At 43.6% G+C, this 21,418-nt stretch overlaps 1 protein-coding gene across 16 annotated transcripts in view; it reads right to left on the bottom strand.

The window, feature by feature from the left end:
- Positions 1-21,418, bottom strand: part of TLE1 (TLE family member 1, transcriptional corepressor) — a 96,484-nt gene that overhangs the window by 62,166 nt on the left and 12,900 nt on the right. For 9 of the 16 annotated variants that reach the window (XM_051846765.3, XM_051846781.3, XM_051846802.3 and 6 more), the window contains exons 5-6: positions 3,395-3,457; positions 1,932-2,006 (exon numbers count right to left, since the gene is read on the bottom strand). In XM_051846765.3, coding sequence (XP_051702725.1) covers positions 1,932-2,006; positions 3,395-3,457 — 138 coding nt within the window. Of the gene's footprint in view, positions 1-1,901; positions 2,007-3,394; positions 3,458-21,418 lie in introns of all 16 variants that reach the window. The other 7 variants (XM_051846743.3, XM_051846752.3, XM_051846777.3 and 4 more) reach the window with 1 other exon arrangement.

Here is a 21,418-nt window from a genome sequence, read left to right as displayed (position 1 = left end):
ACAACATTTTTCTGAACTAAACTCATTCAGAAAATCAGTGATTCATCTTCCCTTCTAAAACAACTTGCTTTTTAAAATTTTCCAATTCAGCCTCAAAAGGGTATCAGCAATAAAGGTCTGGTTAATACAATTTTCTTCTTGACATAGTCTAAGTCCAAAGGAGAACAGTCACCAGAGGGTGGACACAGTGCCTTTGACCCTTTAAACATAATTGAGTTTTACTACCAAGAAATTATATGCAAAAATCTAGAGCCCATCAGAAAACAAACATGTTCCACAAAGTTTAACTGGGTACTGGAGAACTGCTTTGCATACGTTTTCCTTTTATCAAAACAGGCTTTTCCACCCTTATTCATCTGGGCTAAAAAAATTCCGTGCTTCAACGACAAGTACAATTCGTTATTAGTCTTCGCTAATCAAACACGTTACACGCGAAAGTACCGGGGAATATTTGATGTGATCGCAGAAATAAAGCAATTCATTACACGAGAAAGGGGTACAGACGACAGCAGACAAATGCAGATGTAATTGTGTTTTTTGTTGAATGTGATTAGTGAGCCCACTAAGTAACAGTCAAAAATGTGACACTGAAGGGGTGGAAAGGCAGAGGCTGGACCTGGGTGGGGGGAGGGGCGGGAGAACTGTTTATGCAGAGCTAAGCTGTCAAGTGTAATAAAGCAGCTTGAATAAAATTTAAGCTGAAAATCCACTGAAGCTCCCCATTTCAGGGAGGAAAAAGCTATTAAAAGGAAATGAAGGTCACCCTCCCAGTTTATTTCACCTAATTGACTGCCAATAGCTTACCACAGGCAACCCAACTGCAGATCGGCAATTGAGAAACTGATGAAAGGAGAGTTTTCAAGCTGAGGCTCATTCTTTAATCCTCCTTGGCTCTTATGTTTTTTCTCCATCTCCAGTTGGGATGTAATTTTAAGCCCTGATGGATTAACTGGTTCCATTGTCTGTGGCCGTCATTGGACTATGGCACTCTTAATCCGTACAGCAGCATGTCTAATTATCATTACAAAGTGTCTGAGGGAACTATAAAGACCAGCAGGGCATCTTCTCACAAGCAATTAACATAAATTGATAAATGAGTGATTTGAATCCGCTCAAGGCACTCACATATGAATAAAATCAGAAAGGACAGTCCCTTGTTGCAGCTACTTCGTTCGTTTAGTCTGGAAGGGGCAGGGCACATGAGAACCGTCCAGAGTCCTGCAGTGGGTGGGGGAATGAACTCGGGCAGGGGAGGGAACACACGGTTCACTGGGTTCATTAATGCACAGCAAATGACTTGTGATTGACAGCCAGTTGCCAGCAAGAAGCACTCACTAAACAGGGGAGAGAGAAACCTGGTGCAAGGCTAGAGAGCACCAGGGCCAGACAATTAACACTTCTTCCCCAGCAAGGGAGCGCTGTTTTCACTGGCGTGCCTCTTAAAAATTCATGAAAGAAGCACAAGAAAGAGAAAGAGCAAACAGTTTTATATAGGTTCGAATACCCTAGAAAGCAAAAGGCAAAAGCAAAGCAAACTACATGAAATGATAGCTTGGAGACCTGCGTTGACCTACTGTGATCGAACGTTCTAACACACAAGCAAGGGAAGTATCTAAAACTCCAAGCTACAGCTTTTACTTGACTAATAGAGCAACAGGGCTTTGTGTGTCACAAGATAAGCTACATATTTTCCCACTTTAAAGTAGATTTATTTTTCTTTCCTTCCTAAAGTGTGCTTCCTGTCATCATCTGCCTTTGCTAAGACCACTTCCCCAAGTCCCTCAGCATGCCTCAAACCCGCTTCCTCCCACCCTTATCAAATAGGTCAACAACAAGCTACACAAAACTATATACATATTAAGTCATCCAATTAATAAGAAATGAAAGCTGGTTATACACACTGTAGGAGGTAGACCTGGTAGGCCACGTACCCCGATGATGGCATTCAACTCTGCCATGGTCACCTGTTTGGCACGTTCGACAGCCTGAGCCACCTGTTGTTGATGCTTTGAAAACAAGAAGAAGAGGTGTTAGCAATAGACAGAAACTCCCCCCGTACATTCTAACAGCAAAAGACAAATGCTGCATGCAAGGCAGGTAAGGGTTTCAATCCATAGTTTCCCAACCACACATACAGGAAAAGAAAAACTGAGAACTATGTTTTCCCTTATTTCTAGAGTCACCATTCAATTTCTGGTGGTAATTTTTGGGTCGGATTGGTAAAATTCCACAAAGGACAGAGAATGGAAACCACAGGCCTGAGTAAATTAAGAGAACAGGACTTGGATGCTCACCCCAAACACAGGAGATGAAGTTTACAGCATCCCTGATCAGCAAATCTCCACCCATCAGGAATTTTTGGAAACTCTGGGAATTCTTCTTACTTTCAGTGTTGGACCTGACCCCCAACACATGGAATGGAAATTCACCCTGTGTACCTCCCACCTCCACCAAAACATAAAACTGGAGCCAGTTTGCTTTGGAAGGTATGAGGGAGCACTGAGGGAGGGCCCGACAGACAGCTCGACACCAGAAGGGCCTCAGATCTAAACTCATGTCAGACACATGCTGTGCTGGGCGAGGCTGCTCCTCCTATGGCAGGGACGGCAGCTATGAAGCATGGATCAGAGGATCCCAACTAGCACAGACCCAAGTGTCATGACTCCCAGTCCAATAAGCTTGTCACTGCCTCAAGACACATTCATTCTGGATACACTTAAAACATGTGACAGCTTTCCTTAGCTTGGATCCAGAAGGAAGGTAAACTTTCCAAACCAAAACTAAATGGGAAGGGCCTAGAGTCATCTCGCGTGAAGAGTTTAGCCTCTCTAAATACTAAGGTTAAACCCATCTGACTTTGTACTGAAATGAAACAGTAAATATATGTATATGACTCACTTCATTAACGTAATGTGATTACTTGTTTTATCCTTTTGACTATTATCATCCACTCCTTTCACGGACAGCATTAAGTGAACGGACTCGATATGCAAGTATAAATAAAACAGCTGCTACCATGGTCAAGTCAGCCCTGACAGACCCATTTGTAAGTCAGTCAAAGAAAAGCTCTCTACTTAAAAATCTATCAAGGACACCTGAATTGTCGGAAGCTATCAAGTGTAAACTACCCAAAAAAAAAACGATAGCTCTATGTTTGATAGTCATTTTGCAGTTTTCCATAGAAAACAATTAATCTGGGGTTGAGCTATTGTCACCACTTCTACAATGTGCCCTAGGATGTGCTAGAGAGACTGGCAGGGGGTTTACACACTTCAGCTGTAGCAGATGTTCTTCACACTTGTTCCCTGTGATAAAATTAACATCTTAAAACTAGCTAATTTGCAAACAGAGAAGCAACATAATTGCACTTTAACAGCTGAATGGTTTTACTTACTTCCTGAGACAGAAATGGGATGACTTGTGCACAAATCGTATTCAATCTCTTGGCGATTTCAGTCTATAAAGACAAAGCCATACAAATGTTTAGAAAATGTCACAGTCGGTGCAGAAAGGTGAAACGTCATACTCTTTTTAACATTTAAGTCTTCCTCTTCTTCACCGTGGAAGGCATAAAATGGCTTCCCCAGGCTGTTACTAATATGTATCTTCAGATAAATAGTACATATTAACCCAACTTACAAAAGTAAGTAGTATACAACTGCATGCTTTATTGGTCATTTAATAAAGGATAATGAGTAGTTTAACTGCACTGGAAAATCTACGTGGTTTAAAACTACTATCATTGAATCTGGAGACTGCTCAAGCTTCTTAGTGTAAACTTTTCTGACGATGGCATAGTATACCCTGACACATTTACGTAGTTACACGAAGTTTATCCAAACTGACAACAAAAGCCATTGGTGCCACAACGCTGTGCAACAATGCTGTGCAATGGCCCTAGTTTGCAAAAATGCAGTCTGAGCTGAGAGAACTCTTTCCTTCCCCCTTGTTCCAGTGCTTGCACAACTGAAACAGGACTTTAATGTTGGCAGACCTCAAGAAGTCTCAAAAAGTCAAAGAGACCAAGACAACATTACTAACAGCAGAACAGGTCTAGAGTGACAGTCGGGTCACAATATCTTGGGTATCTAGAAAATTTCGCCACAGTCAGCAGGAGAAACCTCACGAAGGACCAGAGTTTCAGCTCAGCGGGCAGTGTGTCCTGAGTGCAGCACAGGAAGTTCCTGCTCTGCTCTGCATCCAGGGCAGTCTCTGTCACCACACACTAACTGGCAGGGGAGGGAACACAGGTACTCTGCTTGCACCCTAGGGAAGTAATCCACTTAGACCACTTCCAACACCCTACACAATGCAAAGCACCTCTGCTTCTTCTAACTCTTCAGAACCGGTGCTCTTTAAAAAAAAAAAAAAAAGTCATCTGTAGAGAGACCCAGCACTGACCTTATTTATTTCATCATTTTCTGTCAATGCTCACTAAAAACAGCCTTTATCTATTACTGAATTAGGCAATGAAAAGGATCACGAGAAGAAAACTATAAAGCTCACAGTCCATGCCCTTGAGAAAGAATGGAGTAAGATAAAGCAGAAACCCTAGGACCTTTATAATCCAGTACAAAAAACAAAAGAGCCGTCTTTTGTCCTCCAAGATGATTCCAGTTAACTTGAGAAGTAAGCTCTTTGGTTTTATAGGGTTGGATTTAGGCCAACTCAACCCTCCCTGACCACAAAGATAGGGTTACAGACCATGCCATGGAAGAAAAGTACTAGAAGAGGAAACGACTGGTGTAGAAAGCAAACCCATGACTTTGCTTTAGCCAGTGGGGCAAACAGACATGCAAAAAGGGTGCAGCTGTACCAGGTGCAGATCTATCAGGCAGAACTGAGTCAGCCCCTCCCAGTTCATCTGACCATGACCACCCACTGAAGCTAACTCAAGGTCACAGCTCTCCTAGAAAGCAGGGGCAGGTTTCACTTTCCTTCCCAACAGGATCCTGCACCACGCACGGGGCTCACATGAAGGGGCAGGGATGCCCTTCAGGGGCTCCTAGACAAGCATTTGGCCCCACCCTTGATAACAATATTCCAATAACACTGGGGAACTTCCCCATGTGCAAAATTCACATGTAAGGTTTCCCGATCTTAAAAACAACCATACACACAGATGGATATAGATGAATACTTCTTAAGAAGTTCGAATTACTCTAAGTCCACGCCCAGTGATAAGCATGAATGCATTCTGGTGACTCCCAGCTTTCACAGGCACAGAAGCCCTGTAATAGTAGGGAGCCTCCACTATAGACACTGCCGTTCTGTAATCTGCTTTCCACTCACTGTCAGCCAATAAATACAGACAGGACTAAGTACATCATAGGCATGTCCCACTATTTAAGCCTAACAGTGTTTAAGCACACCTGACACCAGTGGATATTTATGTTTTATCTATGTGGATACTTATGTTTTATCATATTCATTTATATTTTTCACAGTTATAAACTCTGCGCTAAATAACCTTCCACATAGATCTCTAAAAGAAACTCTAGATGTGAAACCACTGGGTCAAAGTGTATGCATACTGTATTGCATGCTGCTGAACTTCCCAGCTGAGAAACTGTACCAACTCACACACTCCCCGTCCATCAGAGTGCTCGCTCTCCCACTCAGTGTCAATATTGGGTTTCGCTGACCTTTTAAAAATCTTTACCCATCTAATAGATTAGAAAATGACTTCCTTCTTATTTGCATTACTTGGATTCTTCCTGAAGTTAAACATCTTTTCACATATTTATTGGTCCACTCTATTTTTCCTTCCTTCACTTTTCTACTGGTATGGAGTCACTGTCTGTTTATAGTGCAGCTTTACATAGGCAAATGTTAACCCTTTGCCAAGCCAGCACAGCTTGATACCAATCTTTCAACCTTGCTTCATATGGATTTTTTTGTAGTTGCATGGAACCTTAATTTTTAAGTGGTCAAACTAAAGAATTTTCTTCCTATGCTCCTGGCCGCTGGATAAGGAATAGAACACATCACAATTATAAAGTCTAGTCTTGTTTTTTCTTCTAGTGCTGCTATGGCTGTGCCTTTTATAATTACTTGGTATAGCTGGAATTAATTTTGGTTTAAGATTCTGTCTTCTTGAATTAATAATAATTGTTTAATTGTGTGTTATTACACAGAATGGTTTCAAGATAAAATTGAACATGGTCAGAGGAGATTTAAGGCCCAGTCTGGGAGCAAATGTTAGGCCTAATAGTTAAGATGCTGCTTGGGACACCCACAACACATACTGGAGATGCCTAGCTTCAAGCCCCAGTTGCACTTCTAAGTCCAGCTTCTGGGAGGCAGCATGTGATGGTCAACTGGTTGGGTACCTGCCACCCCAAGGCAGACTGGAGACCAGGCTGTTGTAGGCATCAGAAGAGTGAACTACTACATAGGAACACATATGCTTGCACTCTGTTTCTTTCTGCCTTTCAAATGAAAGTTATTAAAACAAAATTTACTTTTAAAAAAGACCCAGTCTGGAGAGCAGTAGAAGATGGCCCAAGTCCTTGGGCCCCTGTACCCACGTGGGAGACCAGGAAGAAGTGCCTGGCGCCTGGCTCCTGGTTTCGGAATTGGCGCAGTTCCGGCCGTTGCAGCCATTTGCAGAGTGAACCAATGGAAGGAAGAACTGTATCTCCCTCTGAATGTCTATAACTCTACCTCTCAAATAAAATAAATAAAATCTTAAAAAAAAAAAAAAGACCCACTCTGGGGGCTGCCACTATGGTACAGTAGGTTAATCCTCTGCCGGTGGTATTGGCATCTCACATAGGCACTGGTTCTAGTCCCGGCTGCTCTTCTCTTTTTTTTCTTAAAATATTTATTTATTTATTTGGAAGGCAGAGTTACAGAGAGGCAGAAGCAGAGACACAGAGAGAGAAGTCTTCCATCTGCTGGTTCACTCCCAGATGGCTGCAACAGCCAGAGCTGAACCAATCCAAAGCCAGGAGCCTCCTTCAGGTCTCCCACGCTGGTGCAGGGGCCCAAGGAGTTGAGCCATGTATTACTGCTTTCCTAAACCACTGCAGAGAGCTGGATCAGGAGTGGACAGCTGGGACTCGAACTGGTGCCATAGCGCTGGCCCCCTGCTCCGCTTCTGATCCAGCTTTCTGCTATTGCCTGGGAAAACAGCAGAAGATGGCCCAAGTTCTTGGGCCCCTGCACCCGCATGAGAGACCTAGAAGAAGTTCCTGGCTCCTGGCTTCGTATCCACCCATCTCCAGCCATTGTGGCCATTTGGGGAGTGAACTGGAGGATGGAAGACCTTTCTCTATGTCTCTCCCTCTCACTGTCTGCAACTCTATAACTCTACCTCTCAAATAAATAAATAAAACTTAAAAAAATAAACATACAAAAAAACAAGTCTGAATGCAATGAACTTGTACTATAAACTTTTAATAATAAAGCTATCGGGGCTGGCACTGTGGTGCAGTGGGTTAACACCCTGGCCTGAAGAGGCAGCATCTCATATGGGTGCCGGTTCGAGACCTGGCTGCTCCACTTCCTGTCCAGTTCTCTGCTATGGCCTGGGAAAGCAGTAGAAGATAGACCAAGTCCTTGGGCCCCTGCATCCACGTGGGAGACCCAGAAGAAGCTCCTGGCTCCTGGCTTTGGATCAGCACAGCTCTGGCCACTGCGGCTATCTGAGGAGTGAACCATCAGATGGAAGACCTCTCTCTCTCTTTCTGCTCTCCTCTCTCTGTGTAACTCTGACTTTCAAATGAATAAATAAATCTTTAAAAAAAATATTAAAGCTATCAGTGCCAGTGCTGTGGCACAGCAGGTTAATGCACCAACCTGAAGCACTGGCATCCCATATGGGCACTGGTTCAAGACCCGGCTGCTCTACTTCCAATCAGCTCTCTGCTATGGCTTGGGAAAGCAGTGGAAGATGGCCCAAGTCTTTGGGCTCCTGCACCTGCATGGGAGACCCGGAGAAAGCTCCTGGCTCCTAGCTTAAGATAGGTGCAGCTCCAGCCGTTGTGGCCAACTGGGGGGTGAACCATCGGATGGAAGACCTCTCTCTCTCTGCCTCTCCTCGCTAACTCTGACTTTCAAATAAATAAATAAATCTTTAAAGAAAATATTAAAGCTATCAAAAACTAAAGTATACATTAAAGCAAAGACACTGTAAGTTGTACTAGTCTAGGTAAGAATGAAACAAAGGAAAGAAAAAGATCAAAGAGATCAAAAACCATGCCACATGCCCCCAAAATTCTAAATAAATGATCTGGAGAAGACACGCTTATAAATAAGCACAACAGGGGAAGCTCTTATCTAAGCTTCTCCTCCCTCTGCCAGGATTAAACACTGTAAATCTCCAACTATCCTGACAAGTGACAACTTGATTTTTAAGCCAAAAGACCTAAAGTCAAGTCTCATCTCTTCTACCTACAAGTTGGTTTACTCTGGGCAAGGAACGGAAATTTTCTGACTGCCCCACCTCTTCCACTTGCTCAGCCTAAAGGAGAGAGCCGAAGGCATTGGCAGAGCAAGGGACAGAGCTGACCTGAGAGTACATCAGTACCACTCCCCCAGGGCCTTCAGAATGCCTTCCCCAGCCCTGAAAACACTGATGGCAGCAGCGTGAAAACACTTAGCATTATCTCTGGCTTCAACACCAGGGATTCTGATAAGATTCTTACTTTAGCACAAATTAACAAGCAGTAATGTTTCTCACTCATGCATCTATTCCTGATCACAGTCTGCTAGCAGGGTTAACCAGCACATTTGACCCTGCTTCAAAGCCAATACTAAGAGAGCCCGGTAACCTTTTCAGACAGCCTCCTATCTCTTCCCAAGGATAAACAATGCCCATGAAACAACTGTGATGACTACATTTCCACCTAGAAATCACTTTCCTGCCCCAAACTGAAGATAGTTGGTACGCGCCTCACCTGGGCATGTATTTTTGACACCACATAAGGCAACAAAAACGGACATTCAAGAGCAAATCTGCACAAAACTCTCCCACCCAGAAATGTGAGGAGCTAGATGAAGGCCCCAGCATCAAGACCCACTTCACAGGCAGCCACCACTCACTCAGGCAGCAGGAAGTAATAGTCCAAACCTATCTACAACAATCTTTCATTCTCTGACCTAGCAGATGCCAACTCCCCTCACGAGTCTATATTGAGACTTAGTTCTCACACAATGTGGGTTTGTGTCTCAGCAAACTAGTACTATGTGTCCTTTTAAGTGATTTCAGTTATTGGGTCCCAGGCCTCTTGATCTGAGACACAGCAGCATCACTGACCTATTTTAAAGTTCCATCAAAGTCAAGAAACCTAACACAGGGGCCAATGTCATGGTGCAGTGGGTTAAAAAACCCGTTTAGACACCAGCATTCCATTTGAGTGCCTTGGGTTTGAGTCCTGCTTTCCCTTCCAATTCCAGGCTTCCCACTAATGCAACAGAAGAAAGTCCAAGTACCTGGACCTCTGCCACCTACATAGGAACCCCAGATGGAGTTCTTGGCTCCTGGTTTAGCCTGGCCCAGTCTCAGCCAGTGTGGACACTTGGGGATCTCTCTCTTCCCTTCTCTGTGTAGTTCTGCCCTTCTAACAAACAATAAGTCTTTAAAAGAGAAAATTTCAAGCTACAGGGCTACTATTCCAAAGTGCTACACAAATCTAAAAGATCTTACCAATCCTTCAAGACCTAACTCAAATCCAAAGCTGCCTTTGTCCTATAATATCAATAAACACACTACAGACTCTTCAACATCTTCCATTACGTTTCCTGTGTCACTTGGTAAACTAAACCTATATGTATCTAGAGAGATTACATGTTGCATAAAGCTTCCATACAGTTTCCTAACAGCAGTTCCCACACAAGTGCCCCCTATACAAGATGGGAAGCATTAGAAGAACAAAACTCCTAACACTGAGGCTTATGTCTTGGTCACACATCTCCCACATAAACTGATCACATGGCATACACCCAAAGTACTTTCAAAATCATGCTGCATTGAACTAAAACTCCTAATTCAAGGACCAAAATGCAACCAGATAAATCACCATCAAACAGTGTTCAGTAAGGCTGCTTACAAAAGGAAATCATATATTAGTAGGTATAAGAGTCACATGTGTATATTTCGATGGCCAAATACTTCATAGACCACCAATGAATCAAATGTGGTATATTTTGCAGGGTTCTTAAACTGAAAGTATATCTTATTCTGGCTTCTGAATTTAGAGTTTTAGGATTCTGATTCCTAAAGTCTCAGCTGAGCACCTTTACTTACTCCTCACACCATGTCTAATTACAAGACTGAAGAGTCTACTCTTCCATGCCCAAACTACCCCACTACATATAGAGTGATGCAGGAGTGCTGTGTGAAATTCACAACGGGGCAAGGACTGCTCAAGAATAATTGCCCTTGGGTCTCAGAGCAATCCAATGGCTCCCTGCCCAAAGTCAGCATAGGGAGGAAAAACTCCACCAGCATTAAATTGCAAATTGATGGGTCATAAAAAATGGTGCTTATGCCGAGGGCTGGCACTGATCTTTTGGTTTCCTTGAACTGAGCGGGAAGCCAAGAGAAAAACACAGTGGAGTGTTGGTAAGAAGTGTCTGGCAACAGATAAATGGGCAAGACATGAAAACAAAGCACACAAAAGGAAATAAACGGATAACCTCTAAATCACTTCTGACTAGAAGCCTGTGTCTAAGATGACATCCTTGAATACAGAAAAAAAGCGTACACCCTCACCAGCAACCAAACAATGCAAATTACTTTGTAAGGTAAGTCATTTAGAGCCAGTTTGGTTAAAAAAAAAATCCACCAATGCTGAGTCTTCAGGGAATAGGAAGAATCAAACATTTCTGATGACAGAGTAAATCAGTATAGTCGTCTTACTGGGCAACGTGTTTCAACAGCATGAAATTATTCAAACCCTTTGGTAAGGCTTCTCACAGCTAAGAGTTTATCCTAAGGAAATAGTTCAAATGAAAAGCATTCCATGCTTGAAGCTGCTCAGTGCAGCCCCAGTTTCAAATCAAAAAGGAAAGAGGCCAGGTAGAAATGGAACGTCACAACCATCTGTGGGGTTTTTTAAAAAACTTAGCATTTGCCCTCCCGATATATCAGCTGTCTAATATCAGGAAAATGGTTACATATACTACACCAACCCACAGGCAAGCCAAGAAACCATTAAAGTTGTTTGTATGATAATGATGCAAAAGTGGCCGGCAGACTTACTAGATTAAGGAAGAGGGGGAAGAACAAAAACATGCTTGTCGGGCAGGCCATTAGCCCAGCTGTTGAGACACCCACATTCAAGTACCTGGGTCTGATGCCTGTCTCCTCCAGGCAGCAATGATGATTTAAGTAGCTGGGTCCCCGTCATCCACATGGAAGATTTGGATTGAGTTCCCTGCTCCTGGCTTCAGTCTGGCCCAGACTTAATTGTTGTAGGCAGTTAGGAAATAAACCAGCAGGAGGGAGCTCTCCACCTCTCTGCCTCTCAAAAAAATAAATTAAAAATTATACACACACACACACACACACTTAATTATACGCATGTGGCCAAGCCCTGCAAGAAACACACAAAATAATAACAGTAATTATGATGGGGTGGTAGCGTTGTCACTTTGTTTTTCTGATCACACTGCCCTTGATCTATTGTTTAAATCTATGACACTGGAGAGGGAGATGAGTGTTCAGGTCTACCATGCTTACGATCTTGAGACAGTTTATACTGAAAAGCAGTAACACCAGCAAACTCTTCAACCATTTGGGTACCAACCATCTTATAGTCCTCCAATCACAAATGGAGACCCCAAGATGGTTAAAGCAAGATCAGAAGCTACTTTCTCCACAAAGCAGATGTGGGAAATTTGGGCATATTCCAGCACAGAACCAGAGCTGATAAACTCCTTTGCAAAGCCATGCAGCTTAGTGATCACACAGCCCGAAGAGAACTGCAGTAGCACAAGGCCAACCCATCATCCCTCAGTCAACAACACTACCAAGAAGCAGCTTGCATCTGAAAAGGAAGGGTCACTGTGCCCCTGCTGCCCTGGCACAATCACTCTGCATGGTAGAATAGGTATTTTACAATGGACTCATTATGAATGGCAAATCTTAAATAAACAAGCTGCACACTCAACTTCAGTATTCTCCGTAATATGTGGATGGTACTGTGTATCAACACTGGAATCAGAAAATCCGGCTCATAGAGTAAAATCCACAAAAACATCTCTCATTCTTGAGGATGACATGCCTAAAGAAAATTTGAGGGGCTGACGCTATGGCTTAGTGGGTAAAGCTGCTGGTTGCAACGCTGGCATCCCATATGGGTGCCAGTTCAAATTCCAGCTGCTCCACTTCCAATCCAGCTCTCTGCTAATGTGCCTGGGAAAGCAGCAGAAGATGGCCCAAGTGCTTGAGCTCCTGGAGACAGAGATATTCTTGCCTCCTGGCTTCAGACCAGCCCAACTCTGGCCAGTGTGGCCATTTGGGGAGTGAAATAGCAGATGGGAAGATTTCTCTCTGATTTCTCTGTCTCTTCTGTCTCTCTCTCTCTCTCTAACTCTGCCTTTCAAATAAATAAATAAATCTTAAAAAAAAATTCGAGCTGCATATATATAAAAACCGTGTATCAAACAATGATTCATGCAAAACACTGCAGATAAGCTTTTTTTCTTCAAGATTTATTTTGTTTATTTGAAAGAAAGAATTACAGAGAGAGGTAGAGACACAGAGAGGTCTTCCATCCACTGGTTCACTCCCCAGATGGCCACAATGGCCGGAGCTGCACAGATCCAAAGCTAGGAGCCACATGCTTCTTTCGGGTCTCCCACATGGGTGCAGGGGCCCAAGGACTTGGGCCATCTTCTACTGCTTTCTCAGGCCACAGCAGAGAGCTGGACAGGAAGTAGAACAGCAGGGGCTAGAACCAGCGCCATATAGGATGCTGGCACTTCAGGCCAGGGCTTTAACCCCACTGTGCCACAGCCCGGGCCCCTGCAGATAATCTTCTTCTTCTTTTTTTTTTTTTTTTTTTTTGACAGGCAGAGTGGACAGTGAGAGAGAGAGACAGAGAGAAAGGTCTTCCTTTGCCGTTGGTTCACCCTCCAATGGCCGCCACGGCCGGCACACTGCAGCCGGCGCACCACGCTGATCCGATGGCAGGAGCCAGGTACTTACCCTGGTCTCCCATGGGGTACAGGGCCCAAACACTTGGGCCATCCTCCACGGCACTCCCGGGCCATAGCAGAGAGCTGGGCTGGAAGAGGTGCAACAGGGACAGAATCCGGTGCCCCGACCGGGACTAGAATCCGGTATGCCGGCACCGCAAGGCAGAGGATTAGCCTAGTGAGCCGCGGCACTGGCCAACCTGCAGATAATCTTCTAATAGTCCCTTCTCCTTCATAGGAGAGGAAAGGTTCTCTTGTTTACAGACCTCCTTCAGAGTGTCTGCTATCTTCCCATCATAGTGCCTTGTGTCATCAGTACACATATGAAAAATTTATTTTAAAATCCGCATCAGAGTAGCTTTCTGTTTAAAATCTAATTCCATCCAAAAAAAAAAAAAAAAAAACTAACCTCATTTTGAGGAAATCCAAATTAAAAGAATGTGAAGTATCTTGAAATTCAGGTCTAATGCTTAATGAGTTATCAGTGGTTTACAAACTTGACCAGGATCACGTGAAGAGCCTGTGACAACACAGATGGCTGGACAGCAGCTCTGGAGTTTCTGATTGAGGCAATCTAAGCCTGAGAATCTGCATTTCCTTCTGCATTCTCAGATGACCCTGAGGCCAGTGGACTGGGGTGGGGGGGTGACACTTTGAGAACCACTGCAGTCTATCAACCACAGACAAAAGCACCAGTGCCTACTGTTTATCAAGTGTACCTGCCAGGCCCTCTGACATCCCTTCTAATCTTCACTTCACCAGGCCCCCAATGAGCATGGACTGAAAGGTTAAAAGAATTTGCCCAAAGTCAGAACCAGAACAAGCCAGTGCAGAGGTCACACCTGTCTCTCTTCAAAACATTGCTAACACTGAAGGGCTGCCTTTTCCAGCAGTTTTTAAAATGAAGTTTCTATAGGGCCGGTGCTATGGCTTAGGCTAAGCCTCCACCTGGGATGTCGGTATCCCATATAGGCGCCAGTTTGTGTCCCAGCTGTTCCTCTTCTGATATAGCTTTCTGTTTCTGCCTGGGAGAGCAGTGAAGGATGGCCCAAGTGCTGGGGCCACTGCACCCAAGTGGGAGACCCTGAGGAAGCTCCTGGCTCCTGGCTTTGGATCAGCCCAGCTCAAGCTGTTGTGGCCATTTGGGGAGTGAAACAGTGGACAGAAGACCTTTCTCTCTGTCTTCCCCCTCTTTCTATATCTCTGCCTCTCAAATAAACAAAATCATTTTAAAAAAATGTGTTCTCTATAACATCCTTTTAAAAATTGTATTTATTTGTTTTCATTTTAGTCGAAAGGCAAAGAGACAACAGATAAAGATCTTGGTTATTTTATTCCTCAAATGCCTACCAACAGCTGAGGCTTGGTCAGGCAGATGCCAAGTACTCAATCTGGGTCTCCGACAAAGGTGGCAGGGACCCAAGTATTTGCCTCCAGTGGTGCACATCAGGAAGCTGGAATCAGAAGCAGAGCCAGAACTTGAACCCGGGGCCTCTTCCAATGTGGGATGCAGGCATCCCAAGCCATGTCTTAATCGCTGTACGAACACCCGCCCATCCACACATTTTTATAAAACAAGACCAAGCAAGAACACAAATGTGGAGTGTAGGAACACATCTGCCTTCTGTGAAAACCTCAAACAATATTCATTTAAATTATTCCATCCATGGCAACGTAATCTCACCCCCTTCTTAAAAGCTATGATTAAAACAAAACAAAGAGTACCAGATGACAGAAACCCTTTAGTGGCTCAACTAATCAGAACATAAGTCACCAATTACTGGCAGATCATAACTTTTATGTTCCCTCTCCCCCTCACTTGGCAACTCCCACAGCGTTCTAATCTGAGAGCTCTTTCCAACTGGGCCCAGACTCTCTACTTTCACACTCTAGCTTTTTCTGAAAACAAGGAGGGGTTAAAAAAAAAAAAAAAAAAAAACATGCTGAAGGCTGCCAGGGCAGCGATAGCAACACTAATTGCTGCCATTCTCTGGCTCCTCGAGAGGCAGATTGCAGGGGCCTGCATCTCGGGAGAAAGCTCTCCTATCTTCACAGCAGCTCTCAGCAGAAAAACTCAAGTGCCCTTAATTGTTTATGTTCTTAATGCAGAGCCTCTTGAATGCATTCATTTTTAATAGCAGGCTTGAGTATGGAGCCCATCAAAGAATGACAAAGCAACTCTATTCATTCATTGGTTCTCCTTCCGGCAATGATGGTCTTTTGATTTATTTGCAAATGACAAGCTTGCCAGGCCCCACTTGAGGGCTGCTCTCATTTTTTTTTTTTTTAAAGAATTCAGTTGCATTTTCCAAGATGAAGTTGAGTCTGCAATGCTGTGTATTTGTGTAAATTTTTTGCCCCTTCAGTTCCTTCTAATTAATGACTTAAATGTTTTGACCCAACTGTTGCCAAGCAGAGCATTTGGGCTTTAATTTGTCATTTTGGTAAAGATGCATCTTTGACAAAAGCATCGCAGCTGTTTCAGTGCCTAAATAGCACATTTCCATTATTCAGAAACCCTTGTTATGGAGTTCAGAAAAGGCCTGTTCACAGGAAATCGTATTAACTTGTCGCAGGATGGAAAAAAAAAAAGACCGCTTTTGGTGGCTTTAAAGGAACATGCATTCTGGTACCATGGAAGGTTTTCAAGACAAACCTGGCAGGGTGACTCACAGAACACCTCTCTATGAAGTCACTACCCATTGTCCTCAAATGGCAAGAGCCAGCCTCTCCCAGAAACACACGCCAAGCAAGCCCACACCTTTAACCCTCTTCATAAATCTCAGTCAATTAGGGAGCTCATGAAAAATAAGATGGTATCATACAATAGCAGGATTAGTGGGAGGAAAAGCTGACTGTATCATCATCAGATGAAGGCTAACATTACCACTGTAAAACCAAAACATGCCTAGGGAAAGACAAAAAGACAGCAGGGAATTTGTAAAAATCAAGTAACCTCTGAAAACAGAGTTCACAAGACTTTTCCTCAAAATTCATAACATTGCTTCCTGACATAAAAACTTTAAAAACACTTTTTCTCAGCCAAAGCTACCCACTACTGAGGCCTGTGTAACTAATCTCCGGTTGACAGTGACCTCCAGCAGTCTACACTATCTCCATACCTTCCAACAGGACAAGGCAAACATTCAGGGCATGCAACTGAAGAGCACTCATAATTTACCACTAGCCTTGGGATCTCCCATTGCTACCTCCTTACATCTTGCCTGGAGATCACTGGATAAGCAGTTTGCCATGAAAGCTGACCCAGCACATTGCAACCTTTGGCCAATCCAGATGGTAGAAAAGGAACTGCCTGCACCATGAAGCAACCACATGTCAGTGGGTTGCCTAACTTTAAAAGCCTGCCACAGAAGAACCATTCACACATATGAATGGCAGCTGCCACTCTTCTTCCTGGACTACCTCTTAGGGAAAATACCTACTCCGCAAGGAGACCTAGCTATCAATGCCATGACAGCAGAATGGCTGCAAGTGTAATATATATGTGTGTTGGTGAGGTTCTGTAACAGTGTCACCCCCTGGCCCCCAAACACAGGGCTGAAATCTCAGCTGGAAAGTCCCTCAGCTGCATTTCCACTCCCCCAGCTCAACTGCTGGCCAGACCTGTTCCTTTGGGAAGGAAGACAAGGCTCTTGGCCTTCTAAGTTGGAACCTGGATTCTCTTTCCGGTTCAGTACCATACACCAAGAAACTTACAAAGCTCCAGGATCTACCCCCAAAATGGCCAGAGCAGAGGGATTTGTAACAGAGGCAGCTCTAATGCAGAAAGGGCAGCAGAGTCTGCCCTAAGAACAGTGCACTGCACTGCGGTATCCAAAGTGCTTGGGAAGGAAAGGTGGACATCGAAGGTGGGAGCCACTGAGGCAGAAAGAGGACTTGTGAACAGTGTTCAGCAGTCAAGAAAAGAACCTGTTTTCTAAGAAAACATTTAAGATCATGATTAAAATGAAAGCTGAGATGCTAGCTAAAATTTTCAAAGCCTAACCTTTTGGAAAAGTTTATTTTAAGAACTTAAAAGATTGGTAAGCAAAAGGCTCCCGATGACAGATGTCATGCTGTGCATTCACTGAATACTGACTCAGTTATGCATGTGGAGGCAAATAGGACTCACATTTTAAACACAAATTAACTTATCGCCTTCCAAAAACAACAACAACAAAAAAACAATTTATTGCCTCCTAATACAATCCACAGAAAAAATGCAAGCAAGAGAGCAAAAATCACTGTCCTCCAAAATCAACAGACTTTAAGGAGAAAACAGTATGCTGCGTGAGAAAGACTCTACTTAGAATTATAGGGATTGACCAAAAATAAACATTTGATTAAAAATACGCCAGAGGAAAAAGCCCCATGTCCCCTTACACCTAGTGGTGCCAATTTATAATTTTAATATTATATGGTGGCACAGTGTTGTCTAAGATACACTGACTGAAGAAGTATTAAATAAACAAAAAGGAAAGCAACTGAGAATAACGAAAATGAGAACCATGTATAAATCAGGGGCCACCAGAAGTTGCTTCCCCTATAATTCACAAGTGGACAAATCAATTTATATGCTCCTGTGTGTGTTTTTAGAAAACAACTGAGATATTCCTCCATTAATTATGTGGGTTCCAGGACATGTCAATTCTTGTTTCCCAGAGCACCAGAAACTAAATTGAGCCCACGTATTCTGTTACACTGGCCTGCACTTGTGCGGTTCCCACGGGGCTGGGCTGGCTCAATAATGTTGAGCTCCTTCTGAAAGAACAGAATAGACTTCCTGCCATTTGGACTGTGAAACACAGTAATCCACCAGGGAATAAAGGTCAATGTTGCACTTTTGGTCATTACTGAATCATTTGAGATGATCTGTGGTGAGGATGAGAAGAAAATCGAAGGCTGTGAGAACGCTGCAAATGGCTTGACCTCAGACCAATTTTCATCTCCATCTGTCTAATAGACATGTGGCTTAAAAGCCCTCCCTCCTTCTGGGCCACTGGGCTGTTTTCAAATCCGTGGCACAAGCCAGGAACCAGTTAAACAATGTATTAATAAGGGGAAATATCCTTCCAGGCCTGACTAAGGCTTACTTGGGTTTTAGGTCCCCAACTGAAGTTTGAAATGCAGTTGTTATGTCTGCAAGCAGTACAGCAGAGGAGAGATCTTAACTAACACGGGGAATCATGTGCAGTGCAGGGGCGTGTGCCTAAATCTCCGTACTTGTACATGCAAACACATGCAGGCTACACCTCCACCCCCACCAGAACACAACCACACAATTCCTATTACATCTGCTAACACATACACAAAGAACCGCACTTCTGAAAACTACATGTGGCTACTGAAGAAATCCTCTTTTTTTTCCAAGTGCCCAATTATAGCTCCTTAATTGCTCACAACGATTTCAATCCTTAAATACAAAATATTCTTGGGAACCCAGAGCCTAATTCTCATTTAAACCATGGAATAAATGCTAATATCCCTTGACTTTGCACCAAAACTCCCCATTCACCAGCTTGGCCGAGCTACTGTTTTAAGATAATGTTGTGCCACATATAAGTTTAGGCCTCCATAGTATATCAATGTCAAACAACATCGTGTCAAGCTAAGATTCAATTCAGGTAAGTGCCACTGCCAAATTTTCTTGTTCCCAGACGGGCTTTAAGATTATTTTATTGCTTAAAATTTAATTTGTTCCAACTCGTGTCTCCATGACAACGTTGGCTAACCCTGCAAATCATTTGGGTAATTGGATATCTTATCTTTCTATTGCTCTCAAATCGAATGATTCTGCTAGAATTGTAACAGCCAATCAAATTTACAGTCCTCCTGAGTAATAGACTTGGAAAAGTAGCCACATTCATCTCCTCTTTACAGCCATATTAACCAGTATGCGACAAACAGTAGAATCTGGTCTCCAAACCATACTCCAAATTATAAATGGTGTCAATACCAATATTCTCACAGTGCAAAGTCTACTCTGAAGGCCCTTCCCCTTTTATCTTGCTTTAATTTGAGAAGCAACAATCGGTACTTATTCCGCGTCAACTTGGAACAATTACAGGACTTTGAGGGAACCTGATGAGTAATTTCAGAAGCTGATGATAAAAAATTTAAAAATAATTCTGTTAAAAACCTCACTTCTTTTGGGTTATGTGCTTTTGTGACAAGGACCAAAATAATGGCCACGTAAGATTGTACTACTGTATCAACACGCACTTGTCTGGGGCTCTTTAGGGAAGTGAGCCATACTTATTGTATTAGTCAGGAGATAAGAATAAATGTAGATTTAGCAAGCGGTTCAAAAGTCTCTGTACCCTCAGAGAAATCCGTGTAGTCAGAATGTGACACCCTCTTGTACTTTATTTAATTCAGTTTCACAGCAACCAGGCCAGTCAATTAGGAAACACAGATTTCTTATCAGATTCAAAAGTCAGCAGTTCCCCTCTTGAGTTAGTGGTATGATTTTGGCCGTTGGTCAGCTAAAAAAGCACAGAAGTTGGATCCATTTCAGTGGTTCCATTCCAATCTTCTCAGTAGCTGTGCAAAGACATTGGCTCCAAGGGAGCTCATGGCGCAGGCACTGTGAAAGAGCCAGCCCATTTACAAATGGAAAAGGCTCTGCAACCCAGGCCAACTGGCAGGCCGCGACAGTTGTCAGGAACTTGGTACTTCCCTTACAGACACTCAGGATGTCAGAGCCACTTCTCAAGCTCATTAGAAAGAGAAGTTAAGGAAGAGCTTTTCAGCACGCGCACGTCAGCAGTTGCTGAGCTTGTGTGAGGGCAGGTGCTGCACTGCTTGTCTGAGCTGAGCCCTCCACGACAAACTCTTCCCAAAGACACACAAAACAGTTGTACTGCATCGTGCTTGGCATATGAGCCAGCAGCCCAAACTTCCAGTGTAGGGCTCAGAAGCCCACCCCAGCGGCTCTGCTTTTTCCTTTGTTGAGGGGCTTGCTTTGTTGTGTGTTCTTTTGTATATGAAGTTTTTCTGTTTTTTTTTTTGCTTCCTCAATTATTCACACTTACACAGCAGCTGTGAACGTGTCAAGAAAAACCTCAAGACCATGGAGTAAATTAAGAAATAGAAGAACACGACTCAGACTTTCATACAGCACTTTACAGAAATCACTACAGAAACACAACTACACACATAAGCACATATATGTAAGTGTACCACGCTTAGGTTCCAGACTTCTCATTCTAAGCAAGCAACAACTGGACCTTGTAACTTCACATACACACCCCAATTTGCTTTCATGATGACAACTTCTTAAAATTAAGAGTTGACTTTACACCTTACAAATGCTTATAAAAATCTAAAACACACCTCCTTTCCTCTATTCAGCCAAAATTTACTTCAATACAATGAACCAAATCTTCTTTGTTGTTCATCTATCCCCTTCAATAAAAAAACTCAACCCTATGGGGCTGGTGCTGTGGCGTAACGGTTAAAGTCACTGCCTGCAGTACCGGCATCCCATATAGACGCCAGTTCGAGTCTCAGCTGCTCCACTTCGGATCCAGCTCTCTGCTATGGCGTGGGAAAGCAGTAGGAGATGGCCCAAGTCTGTGCGGCCCTGCACCTGCATAGGAGACCAGGAAGAAGCTCCTGGCTTCGGATCGGCGGAGCTCTGGATGGTATGGTTAGTTGGGTAGTGAACCAGCAGATGGAAGACACCCCCCATCATGTAACTCTGACTTTCAAATAAATAAATAAATCTTAAGAAAAAAAAAAAAACTCAACCCAATTGTATTCTCAGAGGTAGTTATATTAATTACTTAAAACTCATTGCTAGGGCAGGCGCTGTGGCGCAGCGGGTTAATGTCCTGGCCTGAACAGCCGGCATCCCATATGGGAGCTGGTTTGAGTCTCGGCTGCTCCACTTCCAATCCAGCTCCCTGCTATGGCCTGGGAAAGCAGTAGAAGATGGTCCAAGCCCTTAGGCCCCTGCACCCATGTGGGAGACCCAGGAGAAGCTCCTGGCTCCTGGCTTCGGATCGGTGCAGCTCCAGCCGTTGTGGCCAAGTGGGGAATGGACCATCGGATGGAAGACCCCTCTCTCTCTCTCTCTCTCTCTCTCTCTCTCTCCCCCTCTGCCTCTGCCTCTGCCTCTGCCTCTCCTCTCTCTGTGTAACTCTGACTTTCAAATAAAATAAATAAATTTTTAAAAAAAGTTTAAAACTCATTGCTTGACAGGGACACATTTTGCTGTCTGGCCTATGTAAGGCATTTTAACTCCTTTAGATTACTTGGACAACAC

Source organism: Oryctolagus cuniculus, chromosome 1 (assembly GCF_051225735.1).
Source record: "Oryctolagus cuniculus isolate XC-2025 breed Fujian yellow rabbit chromosome 1, ASM5122573v1, whole genome shotgun sequence".
NCBI lineage: Eukaryota > Metazoa > Chordata > Mammalia > Lagomorpha > Leporidae > Oryctolagus > Oryctolagus cuniculus.
The sequence above is the reverse complement of the archived record's forward strand: the minus strand, read 5'-3'. Positions and strand labels throughout refer to the sequence as shown.